General features: G+C 43.9%; 1 protein-coding gene across 5 annotated transcripts in view; it reads left to right on the top strand.

Moving 5' to 3' along the window:
- Positions 1-18,808, top strand: part of KIF13A (kinesin family member 13A) — a 217,305-nt gene that overhangs the window by 135,632 nt on the left and 62,865 nt on the right. For all 5 annotated transcript variants that reach the window (XM_048839950.2, XM_048839952.2, XM_048839953.2 and 2 more), the window contains exons 10-13: positions 4,583-4,694; positions 6,425-6,637; positions 9,747-9,857; positions 11,927-12,061. In XM_048839950.2, coding sequence (XP_048695907.1) covers positions 4,583-4,694; positions 6,425-6,637; positions 9,747-9,857; positions 11,927-12,061 — 571 coding nt within the window. The remainder of the gene's footprint in view (positions 1-4,582; positions 4,695-6,424; positions 6,638-9,746; positions 9,858-11,926; positions 12,062-18,808) is intronic.

Below are 18,808 nucleotides of genomic sequence, written 5' to 3' on the forward strand. Positions count from 1 at the left end.
ATTTCTAAAAAGAGAATAGAAAAAAAATCCATCTTGATTCATTTCTATAGGTACATTTACCCCAAGTTAAGTTCTTGTATGGTATAAGTTTGTATCCCCTTTATCCATTTATTCACTGCTCTCCATTTGGAACTCCACTTGATGCTTGAATGCTGAAGAGAATTCCCTTAGTGCTGTACTGTGGTGTCCTTTACCTCTCTTTTCCCACACCTTGTAGAATTGTCTAACTCTTTCACTTACAAGAAGCCACAGAACTTGTATTTGATATGCACTTGGGGAAAAAAGGCATTTTTATTTTGAGAGAGGTGGATTTTTCCCTTTTGTTCTAAAAGTGCATTGCAACCAATAATCAAAGTTTGTTTCTAGAAGTTGTGCTACTAGAACTGATTTTCACAGAACAACTCCCATTAAAATGTGTGAATAATGTGTATCACACATACTTTGTATTGTCACTCAGAATAGTATATCTCTGAAATAGATACTGAGCTCTCGGGGCAGAGACAATAGTTGAGATTTCCAAAGTGGCACTGAAAATTTTAGCAACACACCATTTTATGATGATCAACATATTTTATAACATTGTGGACAGTGAATTTGACTGACTTGTAAAGTATCCCAGGTTTTTTTATCATGAGGTCAAAAGCAGAGTGGCTATAGTTGCTTGAAATGGAAAAATCCATTAGAATATAATCCATATTGATTGCTATATGTAACTGCTTTGGATGAGAATGTGAAAATAAAGGAAGGCAAAGCAGTCTGACTTGTGCATTTACAGGGCTGGGCAAACTATACAGTACAACTAAATAAACCACAAATTTTGCAGGATGACTTCCGTGGCATCTAACCAGTTCCTGCAGATTTGCTTGGAAGTTCAGTTTCTTCATAAAAGCAAATACTGTGGATGAAATAGACTCTTCTCCAGTTATATACTCCCCTTCTCTCCCCCACAGCTCATCCTACCTCAGGCACTCCACTTGGGAATGCTTTGGAGGGAAGGGATAGTTTGCTCCATCCCAGTCAGCTCCAGAAATGACTTGCACTATGTAAGTCTTAGATCTTGCTATCAGTGTATTAGACCGAGGAGTCTGCTTTATCTGCAGAGAGCGCTTTTGTTTTGTTCTCAGAGGTAGTGCTACTCCTTTTAAAGGAGATGCACACATTGTGCGCTCTCATTGATATTTTGTTTGTTTTCTCTAGTTATTTACCTTAACCTAAAATAAGTCATTCAGGCTTACAGTCATCCAGACATATGGCTTCTCTTTGTACGTAAAAAAACATAAGAAGATGGCCCTCTCCAACCTTCCTTCCAGAGGGTGTTGGGTGGCTACTCGTCTCCCCTCCATCAGGGTTTTCAAGGGACCTGCACCATAACTGTCTTCCTCGGTCCTTGCAAATATTTTCAGAAGAGCTAAATGTGCCTGCTTCTCTCCCAGTAGAGTACTGGCTACCATACTGACCATAGGGGCAGCGGTACCCCACAGTCCTTTGCAATGTATCTGGGGAATCTCTACAAAACACATAATACGAGGCACAGACTAAATCAGCCATTGATTAGTGCCTACCAAGAGTTAAAGCATTCTTCTTAAACAGGCTGTAATTTTGATGCTTTTTAATAAACCACAGTTGTTGCTATCATAATTGTAACTACTAAGCAAGCCTTTGAAAACAAAATTAATATTGCCCACAATACTGTGATCTGAGTAGCTTTCATAATACTAGGAGCAGTAGCTGGGTTCTATTTACTAGATGTCAGTGAAAACCCTATGAAAATGGGCTGAAACTATGCCATTCAGTGCAGTGTTCTCCACTCTGATAAGCAAGCACCACCTTTACAACTGCTGACTCAGGCACTTGTTTGGAATGTGCAGGCCTCCAACTGCACAATAACAAGTGAGCCCAGTCATGCATAAGGAAAAAGTGATGTTGAAAATGTGAAACCCACAGAAGCGATTCTCTTTCATGTATTCTGCGCCAGGCTGCCAAGTAAACTTACTCTTTCTGAACTGTCCCAGCTTATTGGGTGCTGGAAGTGGCTTTTGTTAAAGGGCATTATGTAAGCAATATCAGAGAACAGTATGTAGATTAGATTAAAGTAATTACACATCTCCGGTGCATTATGAGTTATGAGGCAAAGTAGACACTGGAATCGTGTAATTATTTTATTGCAGCCATTTCTCATAATACTTCCCTTACAATGTTTAGACAATGGCTTTTGTTACAATTTCTTCATTTGTATTTTTAAGGGATGTTCATTTTGGTATTGTTACATTTGTTAACAATTAGCTGTATAAAACAGATTGTATTTTATTAATAATAATAATAATTAATAATACCTAGCTCTTGTACAGCAATATTCATCAGTAAATCTCAAAGCTTCTTACAAAAGAGGTCACTATCGCTATCCCCATTTTACAGATGTGGAAACTCAGGTACAGAGGTGAAGTGACCTACCCAGCAGGTCACTGGCAGATCTGGGAATAGAACCAGAGCTCCCAAGTCAGTTTGGTGCTTTGTCCACTAGACCACACTGCCTAGTTAAAGCCATAGTTAAATCTTTAATGCTGTGTTAACAAACGACTATTGTTTCACTAAAATAAGTGCCCCTTTATTAAAACCTGGTCTATACAGTTAAATTAGTTGGCTTTACATGGGGCCTTTGAGGAGCAGTTTTGGGTGCAGAGGTTGCTTTAGTTTTTTCCTTGTGTGAAACTTTCCCCACTTTCTCTTGTTTTTACATTTCTTCTATTCCTAGGGATCTTCTGTTTTTGCCACTGTTCCTCTAGCTGATGGATATTCAACAGCACACCTTTAAGAGTCTGCTATTGGTACTCCTTAATTGTCTTGGGAGGTTGGTCTGGACTGGAGCAATGTGTGGCACCCCAATATTTGCCATCTTCACAGCCTCTGGAAATGAGAGATTGGGGATCCAGCAATCAGTTATTCCTGACTGTACTGCAAAGGCTGATGTACTTTCACTTATACAACAATTTAAAATTAAAATACCCCTTTGTGCTGTATAGTATGATCATTCATACATGGTATTCTATATACAGATAGGCAATATACAAGCTAGGACAGGGGTAGCCACCCTGAGCCTGAGAAGGAGCCAGAATTTACCAATGTACATTGTCAAAGAGCCACAGTAATAAGTCAGTAGTCCCGCATCAGCTCCCTCCTCGCCCCCTGCTCCCAGCGCCTCCCGCCCACCGGCAGTCCCACCAATCAGCGCCTCCCCCTCCCTCCCCACACCTTCCGATCAGCTGTTTCATGGCATGCAGGAGGCTCTGGGGGGTAGGGTAGGAGCAAGGGCATGGCAGGCTCAGGGGAGGGAGTGGGAAGGGGTGGAGTGGGGGCAGGGCCTGTGGCAGAGCCAGGGGTAGAGCAGTGAGCACTCCCCGGCACATTGTAAAGTTGGCGCCTGTAGCTCCAGCCCTGGAGTTGGTGCCTATACAAGGAGCCGCATATTAACTTCTGAAGAGCCACAGGTTGGCCACCCCTGTGCTAGCATGTGTGATCATAAGGACAAATTGACATGCCCCTCCCTAAATTTTATTTCCTTCTGCTTCCTTGTCTACACTCCATCCATGCCTCCTCTCATAACATCCGAGTATGTCCTTCTGCTATACGATACTGCAATATCTTCTGTAAGAGTTGTAACAGCTGGAATCCTTCAGATCTCTCATTAAAACACTTCTATGCAACATCTTTTGACCATTATTTATTGCAATAGCACTCAAAAGCCCCAATCAGGGTCATGGCCTCATTCTGATAGGCACTGTGCCAAGACCCACTGTCCCTGCATCTAAGGGCTTATTTACACTTACAGTGCTGTAGCGTATAGTGATGGCGCTGCCTACACATATGTATAAGTACAAATGTAAAAATGTATCTATATAGTATATTAAAATATGTAAATATAAGTAGAATATATAAAGGTCCAACTATTCCCACTTGCTCCTCAATCCAATCAGCATTAATTAGTTGATTCTTTGTAAAGATTTTAAGTGTGGATTGGAAACGTGGGGGCGCGGGGAGTAAGAATCTTTGCTTTAAAACAAGACTAACTTCCTTTAACCTGGTGCATCAGCTATTTTGTCAATCTAATTTAGACCCTGAACCTGCATACATTTATGAACATGCTTAAGTGTGTGAGTAGTTCTGTTGACTGCAGTCTCTCTTACTCAGCTCTACAGTGCCGTCAGCAGTGCTTAATGAATAAGTGTTGAGGCAAAAGGTCTCTTACCTTTGGACTTTAGCCTCTGAGGAGGGGTACATAAGACGCTGCAACCTCACATGCTGAAGTATTTGAAATATTGTAATATTTTAACTGAGTTCCAAACTTTCTGGTTTAGTCTCATCAGGTTGCAGTATGAAATCCTAGGCAGCCACTTAGACTGCTCTCTGAATCCAATTCTCTTTTTATAAATATGGTTACTTTAACAGGCATCTTTCGAAACATATGAACAACTGCAAACCACAAAGTCTAGTTCTCTTTCAAGTCCTCCTCCTCTTCTGCATTTTACCAAATCATATTGTTTGGAATATATACACAAAGCTGTTTAATGTTTTGCTGTTTTCTTAGGTCACTCTCAACACTGGGGTTGGTTATATCATCACTTGCTGACCAAGCAGCAGGAAAGGGGAAAAACAAGTTTGTGCCTTATAGAGATTCTGTACTCACTTGGCTTCTCAAGGTAACGCATGGTCTCATTTCACCCTGTAGACCAGTGGTTTTCAAACTTTATGAGCTGAGCCCCCCTGTTGATTTACAATTTTTAGTTGCCCCAGCCCCCAACCCAGACAAAACAGACCCACAGGCTGGGTGGCCCCCTCAGGTGAGTCAGGGGTGGAGGTGGCGCTCTGTCTCCAAGCCCCGCCATGCAGGGCTGCCCCAAGCCTTGCCATGTGGGGCTCATCCAAGCCTCCGCTGCTGCCCTGGTTGGGGGGGAGGGAGCCCTGCGAGGGGCATTATGGTCACACATAGAGGAATGGGACTCTGAGCTGCACCCAGGAAAGTGTACAGTGACCCTGTGAATGCCAGGCTGTGAACAGGCAGACAGCTGAGCAAGCCATCTTCTACACAGTGAGCCACTGGGCGCCCTGGCTTTGCACCCCACCGTGACTCCTGCTTCGGGGTTTGGCTACAGCAGGGGTGGAGAAGGAGCCACAGTGATCCCGAAGTAACACAGCTTGGGTGGTACTGACAGCGTCTCCTTCCTGGGCTGCGCCGGGCTGCCTGTGGCTTCCCAGGACAGCTGCAGTCATGGGCAGGGAGTAATCTTCCAGGGCACATGCGGCTGCCCGCAGTGGGTGAAGATCCCATCCCTCTGCCTCAGCACTGGCCTGGAGGTCCCTTTTCGGGCTTCTTTATGCTGTTTGAAGGTTGACAGATTCCATCCCCCTGGGGGAGCCACGCCACCCTGATCTGGCCTGGGAAGGCTGCCTGCAATCCACTCATCCCCTGCGCCAGGGCCAGCCTCAGACACACCTCGAGTGGCAGGAACCTGTAGGCAGAGCGAAGCTCCCCACAGCGCTTTGGGCGCCTCATGCAGCTCTGGAACAATACAAGCCCCATTCCCCACCCCTCACCTTTGGTCCCAGGAGCCACTGTCCACACAGTCCCCTGGCACTTCCTCTGTCCCCACACTTATCTGTGGCTCAAAATGGCAGCCTGTTTGACACTGGCTCTAAATGCCATGAGGGGAGGAGTGTGAAGTCATCACGAGGGCAGCTATTGGAGTACAGCCATCCTTGTCACGTGAGTGGGGAAGGGGTGGGATCTGTGTGCGGGTTGGAGGAGTTGCTGTCCATTCCCAGCCCAGGCAGAAGTGCATTGTTGATCTTGCCACTGCCTGCTCCTCTGCATGACAGTCATGAGCAAAAAGACACAGGTCTCCTACATGTGGCCGGTTGAGCCTGCCTTCCTGAGCCACCTCAAGAGGGGGTTGGGTATCGGGAGGGGCCAGCCCTGCGCTGGACCCCCCCGAACATTCCTCCGCACTTCTCTGGAGAGATGCGCCCCACAGTTTGAAAACCTCTGCTGTAGACAAACTGTAAGCATGATGTGTTGTGGGATCGAAGCATACAGTTTTGATTTTTAATGAGCTGTGGGGTGGCTGCTGCTACAAACTTCTTTCTATACTACTAGGAACAGATTCTCTGCTGCTGTTTTTGCTCTGCCTGCAGTGATATCTTATGACCTACGGTACTAATCTGTAGTGGGATCATGTCTAATGCACTGAGACCTAGAAATTGTTTGAGTTATAGATCAGATTCAAATTAATCAGTGCACTTTGGTGTCTAAATAGATGTCATATATATTTCAAATCTGTTCTTTACAAGGGCACATTATGACTACAGAGAGAATGGGGTACATTTTAATATGTCCTGTATTCCTCAAACTTTCGAAGATTATGCTTTACAGGACAACTTGGGAGGAAACAGCCAAACTGCCATGATAGCCACAATTAGCCCATCAGCTGACAATTATGAAGAAACGCTCTCTACGCTGAGATATGCAGACAGAGCCAAAAGGATAGTTAATCATGCTGTGGTAAATGAAGATCCAAATGCCAGGGTCATTCGAGAACTACGTGAAGAAGTGGAAAAATTGAAAGAACAGCTCTCGCAAGCTGAGGTAAAGTTATTTGGAGCTCTGTGTATCTAGAGTTCTATAAGGAAATATCAAGTGTTTTGATAGGAATTTCCTTCTATGTGTAGTTCTTACAACAAAGTTCGGAAGTGAGATTGCTATGTTAATTACATTGTAAGTCATTAACTTTGTTTCTTGAAATAAGCTGAAATATCTGATGGTTCATGAGCCTCTTGTAAGCATACACTGGGTTGTACAGAAGGTGTACCTTGCCAAACTAGATCCTTTCCTGAAGAACTTAATCTAAAGGCACAAGTAGATACTCTGTAGTACAGCATAGAACAGTCTGTGACCTGTGATCATAACTGCATAGTAGGTTTTCAACTTTTTATTGTGTTGTGGGGGTTTTTTTTGGTATATTTTGGGTTTTTTGGAAGGAGTGGGATGTAGCTTGGTTAAGTTAAATGGGGCAGTAAAAGACACAGAGTCAGGAGACAAAAACACTAAGGGAACTGGTTTGCTGTGACCGCTGCCTATTATGCTAATAGTAATGGTCTCCCTGTTAACCTTATTTTCCCCCATCTATATGATGTTTTCACCTCTTGTCTCCCACATAGATTGTAAGCTCTGTACGACAGAGGTTGTCCTTCCTGTGTGTCTGAGTGTGAGTGACCCTTTCCAGACTACTATACCCTTTTCAGGAGTCTGATGTGTCTTGCGTACCTCAAGTTTCACCTCACTTAAAAACTACTTGCTTACAAAATCAGATCTAAAAATACAAAAGTGTCGCAGCACACGGTTATTGAAAATTGCTGGCTTTCTAATTTTTACTATATAATTATAAAATAAATCAATTGGAATATTAATATTGTACTTACATTTCAGTGTATAGTATATAGAGTAGTATAAACAAGTAATTATATGAAATTTTAGTTTGTGCTGACTTTGCTAGTGCTTTTTATGTAGCCTGTTGTAAAACTAGGCAAATATCTAGATGAGTTGATGTGCCCCCTGGAAGACCTCTGCGTACCAGCGGGAGTATGCGTACCACTGGCCTTATGGCATTTAGGTTCTGATTACTGAGCTCTCTGAGAGCTGCTTTGGACAAGCATAAAGAGTAGGAGATGAGATTAGAGATGAATGTGAGGATGGATTTGTGTAGTGTAAGCAAGAAAGAGAAGCTAGTATAGAGGTTGTTAAAGAAGCTATATGAGGCTGAAATGGCAAAGTTTCCATGAATTTCTGTTTTTCTTTGCAATGTAGACTATTAATTCTGTTCCATAAATTAAAGAAATGCCTAATTTTACCTATTCTTCTAACCATTTAAAAAAAAAACCAGGTTATATTAGTTGTTTCTGTATTAAACTGTCATTTGTGTTCATGGTATGTGGGCGACCTCTGGCTGAATACTGTTGTCAAGCAGTGTTGGTATAGCCGCATTGGTCCCAGGATATTAGAGAGACAAGGTGAGTGAGGTAATATCTTTTATTGGATCAGCTTCAAAATGATCCGATGAGATGAGCTTTCAAGCTTGCATAGATTGCTCCTTCAGGTCTGGGAAATGTACTCAGTGTGTCACAACTAAATACAAGGTGGAACAGATTGTTTAGCATAAGTGGTTAACATTTACTTCATTTTGAATGGTCCCTTGAAATATGGGTTTCCTCAAAGGAAACCTGTACAACACCTTCAAAAGATGAGCCATGGAGCTTAAATTTATAACTTTACTAGACACTAAAAATCATTGACTGAATGGAGAAACTGGATTTATGGCTTATTACAGCAATCTATAACCCACTTAACCCCTCCACCATTTTTTTTTCCTTTCACCCCTATGATTGGAGATGTGTTAATGGGCCACTTACCTTGAATGGTCCTTTAATATATATTAACTACTTATGCTAAACAATCTGTTCCACCTGGTATTTAGCTGTGGGACTCTGGGTATGTCTATACTACAACAAAAACCCCATGGCTGGCCCATGCCAGCTGACTTGGGATAAGGGGCTACTTAATTGCAGAGTAGATGTTTGTGCTTGGGTTGAAGCCCAGGCTCTAGAACCCTGCAAGATGGGAGGGCTACAGAGCTCAGGCTGCAGCTTGAATATCTACATTGCAGTTAAACAGCCCCTTAGCACAAACCCCATGAGCCTGACTTGGCTGGCATGGGCCAGCCGTGGGTGTCTAATTGTAGTGTGCACGTACCCTCTCAGGACATTTCCCAGACCTGAAGAAGAGCTTTGTGTAAACTCGACAGCTTGTCTCTCTCATCCGCAGAAGTTGGTCTAATAAAATATATTACCTCACCCACTCTGTCTCTCTACTGTTGTCAGGGATGTATTTGAAGCTACCTAAAAATGCTCTGAATTTACCCAAAATTACCTGTTGTCTTGTCTGTCTGACTAAATTATGTAAAACTTTCAAGCTTACTGTTCTCCTACCCTTTTACTGACACCAAAGAATCATGAGAAACAAAAATACCTACTGAATACCCACATGGATGGTCTCACCACCTTATTTAATTTCTTTTTGACAATTATTAGGGTGAGAAACCTCTCCTAGTCCTAGAGCACATCTGATATTGCTTTATACCCACTGCCTGTCTCAGTTTTCATCTTCAATCCTCAATTTTTCTATAATTGGCTAGGACACCTACAAAATCAGAATAGGCAAAATATTAGGAACGCCACATGTGTCCTCAATCTAGTGAAGGCATTTAATTCAAATAGTTATAAGAAGAATAAATTAAAGAAGGGTGATTGAGAATATCCAAGTACAAAGGAATAACTTGTTAGATATTTTTGTTTGCATATAGTCACCCAGTTTTTGCATAAATATATTGGGTCAGATCTTCAGCTTTGATAAATCTGCATAGCTCTGTTGACTCTGATGGAGCGACCTAGATTTACACCAGCTGAAAAATTGTCCCATTATTGTCAACTGTTCTTTCAGTGCTCAACTAGGGATCTATGTCACATATTCACAGTTTCCCCTGTAAAATTAACTCAACAAAAAAAGGAAAAGTCCTGTCATGGCTCGATTAGTAATTTATTCCTATTGTGGCCAGCAGCTTGCTAAAACCAGCTTGAGCAGAGTTATTTTATGTATGATGATATTTTAAAATTGTAATAATTTTCTTCTTCTCAACATTAAGGCCTTGAAGGCACCAGAGCTGAAGGAAAAATTGGAAGAATCTGAAAAACTGATAAAAGAACTTACAGTCACCTGGGAGGAAAAGCTAAGGAAAACAGAAGAAATTGCACAGGTAGTCCAGATACTTTAACTACTGAGATCTGGATCCTCAGCTGGTGTAAATCAACATAACTCTATAAACTTTAATGGATCTTTGCTGACTTACAATAGCTGAGAGTCTGGCCATGGATATTGCTGTTTCCTACTCCTTTACTTCTGTGGGGCACCCTCTCTTGGTCTTTCATCCTTTCTCTGTATTTTCCATTTTTTTTACCATTTCATTCAACCTTGTATCCAGAGTACAGTGTAATTTGCCGACACTGACAGTTTCATTAGAATAGATTTAATGGGATCGCTGCCATGATATGTACTTAAAACAAATGGCAGTGTGTACAGGCCACTTCAGATTTGTAAGACCAAAGTAGGAACATGAATACAATGGGTGAAATCATAGCTTCATTGAAATCAATGAAAAAAAATTCAAATTGACTTCAGAACGGCCAGGATTTCATCACTGAATTCATCCATGTGTGCTACTATAAAACAGTTCTTAAACATGAAGTGACTCTGTAAAGTAAAGGAAAAAAATTGTGTAAAAACAAATTAACTTACTGGTGTCATTAAGGGCTTGTCTACCCAAGGGCACTTGGGAAAATTATTCCGAATTAGCTAAAGGTGCGAATTAAAAATGGATTATTTAAACTTCATTGAACTCCTGAGTGGATACATTCAGAATTAAAGTGGCCTTAATTCAGTTTATCTTAATTCTGAACTAAGATAACCTAAATGAAGGCCAATTCAGTTCTGAATGTGTCTACACAAGGGTTTACTACAGTTTAACTGATCCACTTTTAATTAAAAAGAAAAGGAGTACTTGTGGCACCTTAGAGACTAACAAGTTTATTAGCGCATAAGCTTTCATGAGCTACAGCTCACTTCATCGGATGCAGCCTTAGCTAATTTGGATAAATTTTTCTGAGTGTCCCGTTGTAGACAACCCTAATATTACCTTTGATTAGAATTTACAGAATTTTTAGATTGATTTATTTGCCATCATTTATGTTGTTTGTTCTTTGTGGGTTGTAGAGTGAATGAGTCAGTTACACTTTAAAGTTCTCACGCATCAGCAGTGTGTTATGATGTTTGGGTTGCAACCACTACAAAATAACATTTAGATCTAAACACAAACAGTTTTGCTGAATTACTTACAAAATTGGGGAAATGTTTCCATTAGTATTAAGTACTTTGTAGCTTTTTAAAAACAAAATAAAACTTTGAGCCCAAGCTACTTTATGGCATGCCCCTAAACCTGAAATCATAGCTGCTAGTATAGGCACCGACTCTGTGGGTGCTCCGGGGCTGGAGCACCCGTGGGGAAAAAGTAGTGGGTGCTCTGCTCCCACTGGCAGCCAAGCTCACCTCACCCCTTGCCCCACCTCTTCCTCCTCCCCTGAGTGCGCTGCGTCCCCACTCCTCTGCCTACCTCCCAGCGTTTCCCTTCCGGCCACTGCCAAACAGCTGTTTGGCAGCGTTAGCACGCTCTGGGAGCGAGGGGGAGGAGCGGGAACATGGTGCACTCGGGAAGAGGCGGGGCTGGGGCTGATATTTGGGGAAGGAGTTGGAATATTGGCAGGGAGGGGCGGAGTTGGGGCGGGGACTTTGGGGAAGGGTTTGGAATGGGGGTGGGGGTCAAGAAGGGGTCGAGCACCCATGGGAAAGAGGGGAAGTTGGCGCCTATGGCTGCTAGTATGCTTATCTTTCTAGTATTTGCATGTAATGTGACAAATTTGCAATGGACATGATGAGTCGGAACCTGATTCTGCAACCCATATGGTGCATAGTAGTTACTCATGTGAGCAGTCCCACTGAAGTTGGTAGGACTACTTGCCTAAATAAGTGCTTTTCAAAGTGAGTGAACATTAAAGGAGTAGGTCATGGTGCATAACATTAAAATCTAGAAAAGAATACAGGGTATGATCATTGTCTATTTTAATCCTTTTACTGTAACTTATGTGATAATACTTTTAGTAGCCGTGTCCTGTAGGTAGATTAGTATTCAGCTTTACTCCTTGCTTTCATTTAGTTATTTTATTGTCTCAGCAAACTATAATATGTGAGTTCAACCTTTTTATGTGTTTGTAGGAGAGGCAAAGGCAACTAGAAAGCATGGGAATTTCCCTAGAGTCCTCTGGTATCAAGGTTGGGGATGACAAGTGTTACCTGGTTAATCTGAATGCAGACCCTGCACTCAATGAGCTCTTGGTTTATTATTTAAAGGTAAGAATGCAAACAGGACACTGACATATTTAACAAATCATATTGAAGACCAATCTTGTTTTTAATTTCTGAAAGAATTTGGAATTTAGAGTGATGGATGTATAGTATTGGTGACAGCAAAATAGAGTTGTCCTGATTTTCCCCTCAATTGTGTAGACTTATATTTTCACTGGCACTTTAGCTCCATTGACTTCAATGGGATAACTCCTGATTCACGATGCTGAACAGGAGAACCAGGCTTAGTGTGTGCAAGCCTGGTCCTGTATTGCAGCCTCAGTTTTTCCAACTGAAGGCTAGTTGTGACTCCCCTTTGGACTCCATCAGCACTGCTCCCAAGAGGTTGATGTGAGGCACTCCTGCACAGCACTTGCAATTCCTTCCTACCCATGAAGTGAGAATTGGATTCCAGGGATCAAATCTGGAAACTACCATCTGTCTAGCCCCACAGTGTTTGATTTCTATACCATATTAGCATGGGCTAGTTCTAAGAAACAATTCAAGTATTCTGAACAAATGGTTCCATAATTCATTCAATGACTATCAGATAACCTCAACTGACAAGTAAAATAGGTTTTAGGGTTATTTTTGTTTTCACTGTCAGACACATCATATGTGCTCAGAGAGCCAAGCGGGGGTCCTTTCCTTATGCATTTTAACCCATAATAAAGTTTTTGCAGGCCAAATTAAGCCCCCAGTTACACCTGTGCAACTCCACTGTCTTCAGTAGATTTGCACAGTGTACCTGATAGAAACTTGGTGCTGGATTCCATCACCCTCACTCACGCTGTATAGTACTGTACTTCCTAAATTGTCCCATTGATTCTAATGGGAGTACTCATGGAGTAATGTACTACCCAGTATGTGTAAGAATCTGTCCCTTAGGCCTGGTCTACACTACGGGGTTAGGTCGAATTTAGCCATGTTAGGTCGATTTTCAAATGAATGTGTCCACACAACCAACCCCGTTCCATCGACTTAAAGAGCTCTTAAAATAGATTTCTGTACTCCTCCCCAGCGAGGGGAGTAGCGCTAAAATCGACCTTGCTGGGTTGAATTTGGGGTAGTGCGGACGCAAATCGACGGTATTGGCTTCCAGGAGCTATCCTAGAGTGCTCCATTGTGACCGCTCTGGACAGCACTTTGAACTCTGATGCACTAGCCAGGTACACAAGAAAAGCCCTGGGAACTTTTGAATTTAATTTCCTGTTTGGTCAGCATGGCGAACTCAGCAGCACAGGTGACCAGGCAGTCCCCCCAGAATCGCAAACGAGCTCCAGCATGGACCAAAAGGGAGACACTGGATCTGATTGCTGTATGGGGAGAAGCATCTGTGCAGGCAGAACTCTGATCAAAAAGAAGAAATGCAAATATATTTGCCAAAATCTCACAGGGAATGTTGGATAGAGGCTACAACAGGGACAAACAGCAGTGCCGCGTGAAAGTTAAGGAGCTGAGGCAAGCCTACCAAAAGACAAAGGAGGCAAACGGTCGCTCTGGGTCAGAGCCCCATACATGCCACTTCTATGATCAGCTGCATGCCATTCTAGGAGGGGACCCGACCACTACCCCACCACTATCCGTGGACACCTGCAAGGGGGGAGTCTTATGCAACAGGGAGGAGGATTTTGTGGAGGAGGAGGAGAATTCGCAACAGGCAAGCCGTGAATTCGTTCTCCCCAGCACCTACGACCTTTTCATCACCCTGGAGCCAATACCCTCCGAAGGCAGGATCCCCAACCCTGAAGCTGGAGAAGGCACCTCTGGCGAGTGCACATTTGTAACTACAGTACAGGGTTTAAAAGCAATAGTGTTTAATATTTGATTTGCCCTGAAGAATTGGGATGCATTCGTGGCCAGTACAGCTACTGGAAAAGTCTGTTCACATGTCTGGGGATGGAGCGGGAATCCTCCAGGGATATCTCCATGAAGCTCTCCTGGAGGTACTCTGAAAGTATTCTGGGATCATTGCAGCACAAAGCATGGCAGCGAATGGTCCTGGGTTTTGGTTGCATTCAAGCAACATTCGGTCTATATCTTTCTGTGTTAGCATCAGGAGAGTGATATCATTCATGGTCACCTGGTTGAAATAGGGGAATTTTTGTAAGGGAACAGTAAAAGGACCCCATTCATGCTGGGCTGTTCGCGCTTGACTAAAAGGGGTCATCCCGGAGAAAAGCCACACCGTGGGGTGGGGAGAGGTGTGTGCTGCACATCCACCCGAAAACTGCAGCCCCTCCTTTTAAATGTGAAACCCAATCCATTGCTTGCTATGGGAAAGGATGGTGCTGCAGTTTGAAACCATTCCCACGTGTTATGCGTAAGAAGCCAACCCTGCGTACCCTTTGCCTTACCATGGCTGCATGGAAACTGAATTCTGTTGCCCAGCCGTGTGTGATGTCACCATACCGGCAGGCGCTCAATATAAAAGGCAAAATGCGTTCTTGTACCCAAAGCACATGTGCTGTCTGCTGTGAATTGCTTGATTCACTATGAAAGAGTCTCCCTTTTTTCTCAGAAATGTATCATCTTAAATTTTACTCTCCCTTTTTATCTCCTCCCAGGTGCAAATGTTTCTAGGCTCCCCCATCATCTCCGTCCCTGAGGTTATCACAGATTAGAAGGCGAAAAAAAACACACTTGCCATGACATGTTTTCTGAGCTCATGCAGTCCTCCCACACTGATAGGGCACAGCTGAATGCATGGAGGCATTCAGTGTTAGAGGCTATGAAAGCGTTAAGTGAACTCAAAGAGTAGAGGCAGGAGGCAATGCTAAGGCTAATGGGGGAGCAAACGGACATGATGAAGCGTCTGGTGCAGCTGCAGGAAAGCCAACAAGAGCACAGACCCCCGCTGCATCCATTGTACAACCGCCTGCCCTCCTCCCCAAGTTCCATATCCTCCTCACCCAGACGCCCAAGAACTTGCGGGAGGGGGAGGCTCCGGGCACCCAGCCACTACACTCCAGAGGATGGCCCAAGCAACAGAAGGCTGTTATTCAAACAGTTTGATTTGTAGTGTGTCTACAGTAAGAAATGTGGCCTTGTCCTTCCCTCCTCCTGCACCCCACCCCACCCAGGCTAACTTGTTAGTTATCTCCCTTTTTTTTTTTTTAATTAATAAAGAAAGAATGTATGGTTTCAAAACAATAGTTACTTTATTTCGAAGGGGGGCGGGTGGTTGGCTTACAGGGAATTAAAATCAACAAAGGGGGCGGATTTGCATCAAGGAGAAATACATACAACTGTCACACCGAAGCCTGGCCAGTCATAAAACTGGTTTTCAAAACCTCTCTGATGTGCAGTACTCCTTGCTGTGCTCTTCTAATTGCCCTGGTGTCTGGCTGCTCAAAATCTGACACCAGGCGATTTGCCTCAACCCCCCACCCTGCCATAAACATCTCCCCCTTACTCTCACAGATATTATGGAGCACACAGCAAGCAGCAATAATAATGGGAATGTTGGTTGCACTGAGGTCTGACCTAGTCAGCAGACAGCCCCAGCGAGCTTTTAAATGTCCAAAGGTGCATTCTACCACCATTCTGCACTTACTCAGCCTATAGTTGAACTGCTCCTTACTACTGTCCAGGCTGCCTGTGTATGGCTTCATGAGCCATGGGAGCAAGGGGTAGGCTGGGTCCTCAAGGATAACTATTTCAACATCCCCAATGGTAATTTTCTGGTCTGGGAAGTAAGTCCCTTCTTGCAGCTGCTCGAACAGCGCGGAGTTCCTAAAGATGCGAGCGTCATGCACCTTTCCCGGCTATCCCACGTTGATGTTGGTGAAATGTCCCTTGTGATCCACCAGTGCTTGCAGCACCATTGGGAAGTACCCCTTGCGCTTTACGTACTGGTTGGCAAGGTGGTCTGGTGCCAGGATAGGGATATGTGTTCTGTCTATCGCCCCACCAGTTAGGGAACCTCATTGCATCAAAGCCATCCACTATGACCTGCACATTTCCCAGAGTCACTACCCTTGATAGCAGCAGCTCAGTGACTGCGTTGGCTACTTGGATCACAGCAGCCCCCACAGTAAATTGATTCCCTACTGACCGGTATCAGTCAGGTGTAGCAAGCTTCCACAGGGCTATCGGCACTTGCTTCTCAACCGTCAGGGCAGCTCTCATCTTGGTATTCCTGCACTTCAGGGTGGGGGAAAGCAACTCACAGAGTTCCAGGAAAGTGGCCTTACGCATGCAAAAGTTTCACAGCCACTGGGAATCATCCCAGACCTGCAACACTATGTGGTCAGACCAGTCTGTTTTTGTTTGCTGGCCCCAGAATTGGCATTCCACTGTATCAACCGGCCCCACTGCCACCAGGATGTCCCAATTGCCACAGCCCATGCTTTCAGGAACGTCTGGGTCGATGACCTCATCAAAGTCATCCTCGTGGTGGCATCTCTTAGCCTGGTTCTGCATATACTCCAGGATAATTTGTGAGGTGTTTACAATGCTCACAACAGCAGCGGTGAGGTGAGCAGGCTCCATGCTTGCCGTGGTATGGCGTCTGCAGGAGAGCAGAGTTGCGGCGGAAGCGGTGGATGACGATGAATGCCACGAGAATAGATATTTATACAGACGACGAGAGGACCTGCGAGGTGAATTCATGGCACCAGGAGAGCAGAGTTGCAGCGGAAGCCGTGGATGATGACAACATGGAGAAATTAGCTATTGAGACTGAGCTCATTTACAAGAGCAGGAGAGCAGAGTTGCAGCAGAAGCGATGGACGATGACGGTTAGCAGTTGTACTGCGCTGTCTGCTGACAGCAGCACCCAGGACACAACAGCATCGGTGATGGCGAGCTGAGCTGAGCGGGCTCCATGCTTGCCGTGGTATGGCGTCTGCACGGAAGAAAGGCGCGAAACAATTGTCTGCTGTTGCTTTCACGGAGGGAGGGGTGGCTGACGACATATACCCAAAACCACCCACAACAATGTTTTTGCCCCATCAGGCATTGCGAGCTTAACCCAGAATTCCAATGGGCGGCGGAGACTGCAGGAACTGTGGGATAGCTACCCACAGTGCACCGCTCCGTAAGTCGATGCTAGCCACAGTAATGAGGACACACTCCACCGACTTAATGCGCTTAGTGTGGACATACGCAATCCCACTGTAAAAAATCGTCTTCTATAAAATCGACCTAATTTCGTAATGTAGACATAGCCTTAATAAGCAAGTGTGTTGATGCTAAAGAAGAAATAGAGTCTAGCTTTCTTTCTTTTAGCAGTGTTGGCTAACAGGAGCAAAAGGCAGTAAAAATGTACTTTTGCTCTCTAAAGTGAGCAAATATAATTCTGAATACATACAGGGGGCAAATCTGATTTTTTTTTTCAAACTTCATTTTCAGTTTCCGATTACAGAAAAACTTCTAGTCATGTAGCTCTTAATAGCCTTATATCATTTAAAATATTACATCATGATAAACATTTAAAATACAGAAAGCCAGTCTAATCAGTATGAAAGGGCCATTTTTGGTAGTCACTCTTAAGAGTAAAAACACACTTTAAATGTAACATAATAAAGCTGTTAAACATCAGAGTAATACATTTTTCCTTACTTTTTTCTTCATGGCACTAACTTCTGCCCATTCCGGTTACCAGCTTCGGTCCCTGAGATCTCCCCGACACAGTTGAGGAAGACAGCAAGCCAGTCCCTAGTATCTAACAGGTTGAGAAACTCTGGACTAGACTATCCACAAGGTTCTTTCCAGCCCTAGCTTTATCCATGCAGCTCACATTAACATCAGCTGTGTCGTTAGGTGTTGGCATGTTGCTCCAGAAATGTACCCACCTTCTTCGAGTAATGTCTCTATTGGTGCTCCACTTGAGGTGTGTGTAGACCCTATGTGCCTTGGATCAGAGATTTTTTTGTAGCAGTGCCTATTCAGCTCACATGTGTGCTCTATATGTTATAGAATCATAGACTTCAAAGTCAGAAGGGGCCATTATGATTGTCTAGTCTGACCTCCTGCACAACGCAGGCCACAGAATCTCACCCACCCACTCCTGTAACAAACCTCTAACCTATGTCTGAGCTATTGAAGTCCTGAAATCGTGGTTTAAAGACTTTGAGGTGCAGAGAATCCTCCAGCAAGTGACCTGTGCCCCACACCGCAGAGGAAGGCGAAAAACCCCCAGGACCTCTGCCAATCTGCTCTGGAAGAAAATTCCTTCCCGACCCCAAATATGGCAATCAGCTAAACTCTGAGCATGTGGGCAAGACTCGCCAGCCAGCCACCCAGGAAAGAATTCTCTGTAGTAACTCAGGTCCCACCCCATCTAACATCCCATCACAGGCCACCAGCCATATTTACCGCTAATAGTTGAATTAATTGCCAAAATTAGGCTATCCCATCATATCATCCCTTCCGTAAACTTCTCAAGCTTAGTCTTGAAGCCAGATATGTCTTTTGCCCCCACTGCTTCCCTTGGAAGGCTGTTCCAGAACTTCACTCTTTTGACGGTTAGAAACCTTTGTCTAATTTCAAGTCTAAACTTCTAGATGGCCGGTTTATATCCATTTGTTCTTGTGTCCACATTGGTACTGAGCCACGTCCTTGTGCCCTGTACCAAGGATATATAGGGCAGGGTGGGTAAACCACCCTCAGTATATTCTCAGCTGCCTCAGCCTGAGACAGAGCATTTAATGTGCCCTCTTATATTGTTCAAAGCTTTTTCTTGGATCTAGTTATCTTTTTTTTTCCTTAACTTTTTCTTATACCTGGTCCATTTTGTAGAAGAGTTTG

This window comes from Caretta caretta, chromosome 2, assembly GCF_965140235.1.
Source record: "Caretta caretta isolate rCarCar2 chromosome 2, rCarCar1.hap1, whole genome shotgun sequence".
Lineage (NCBI taxonomy): Eukaryota > Metazoa > Chordata > Testudines > Cheloniidae > Caretta > Caretta caretta.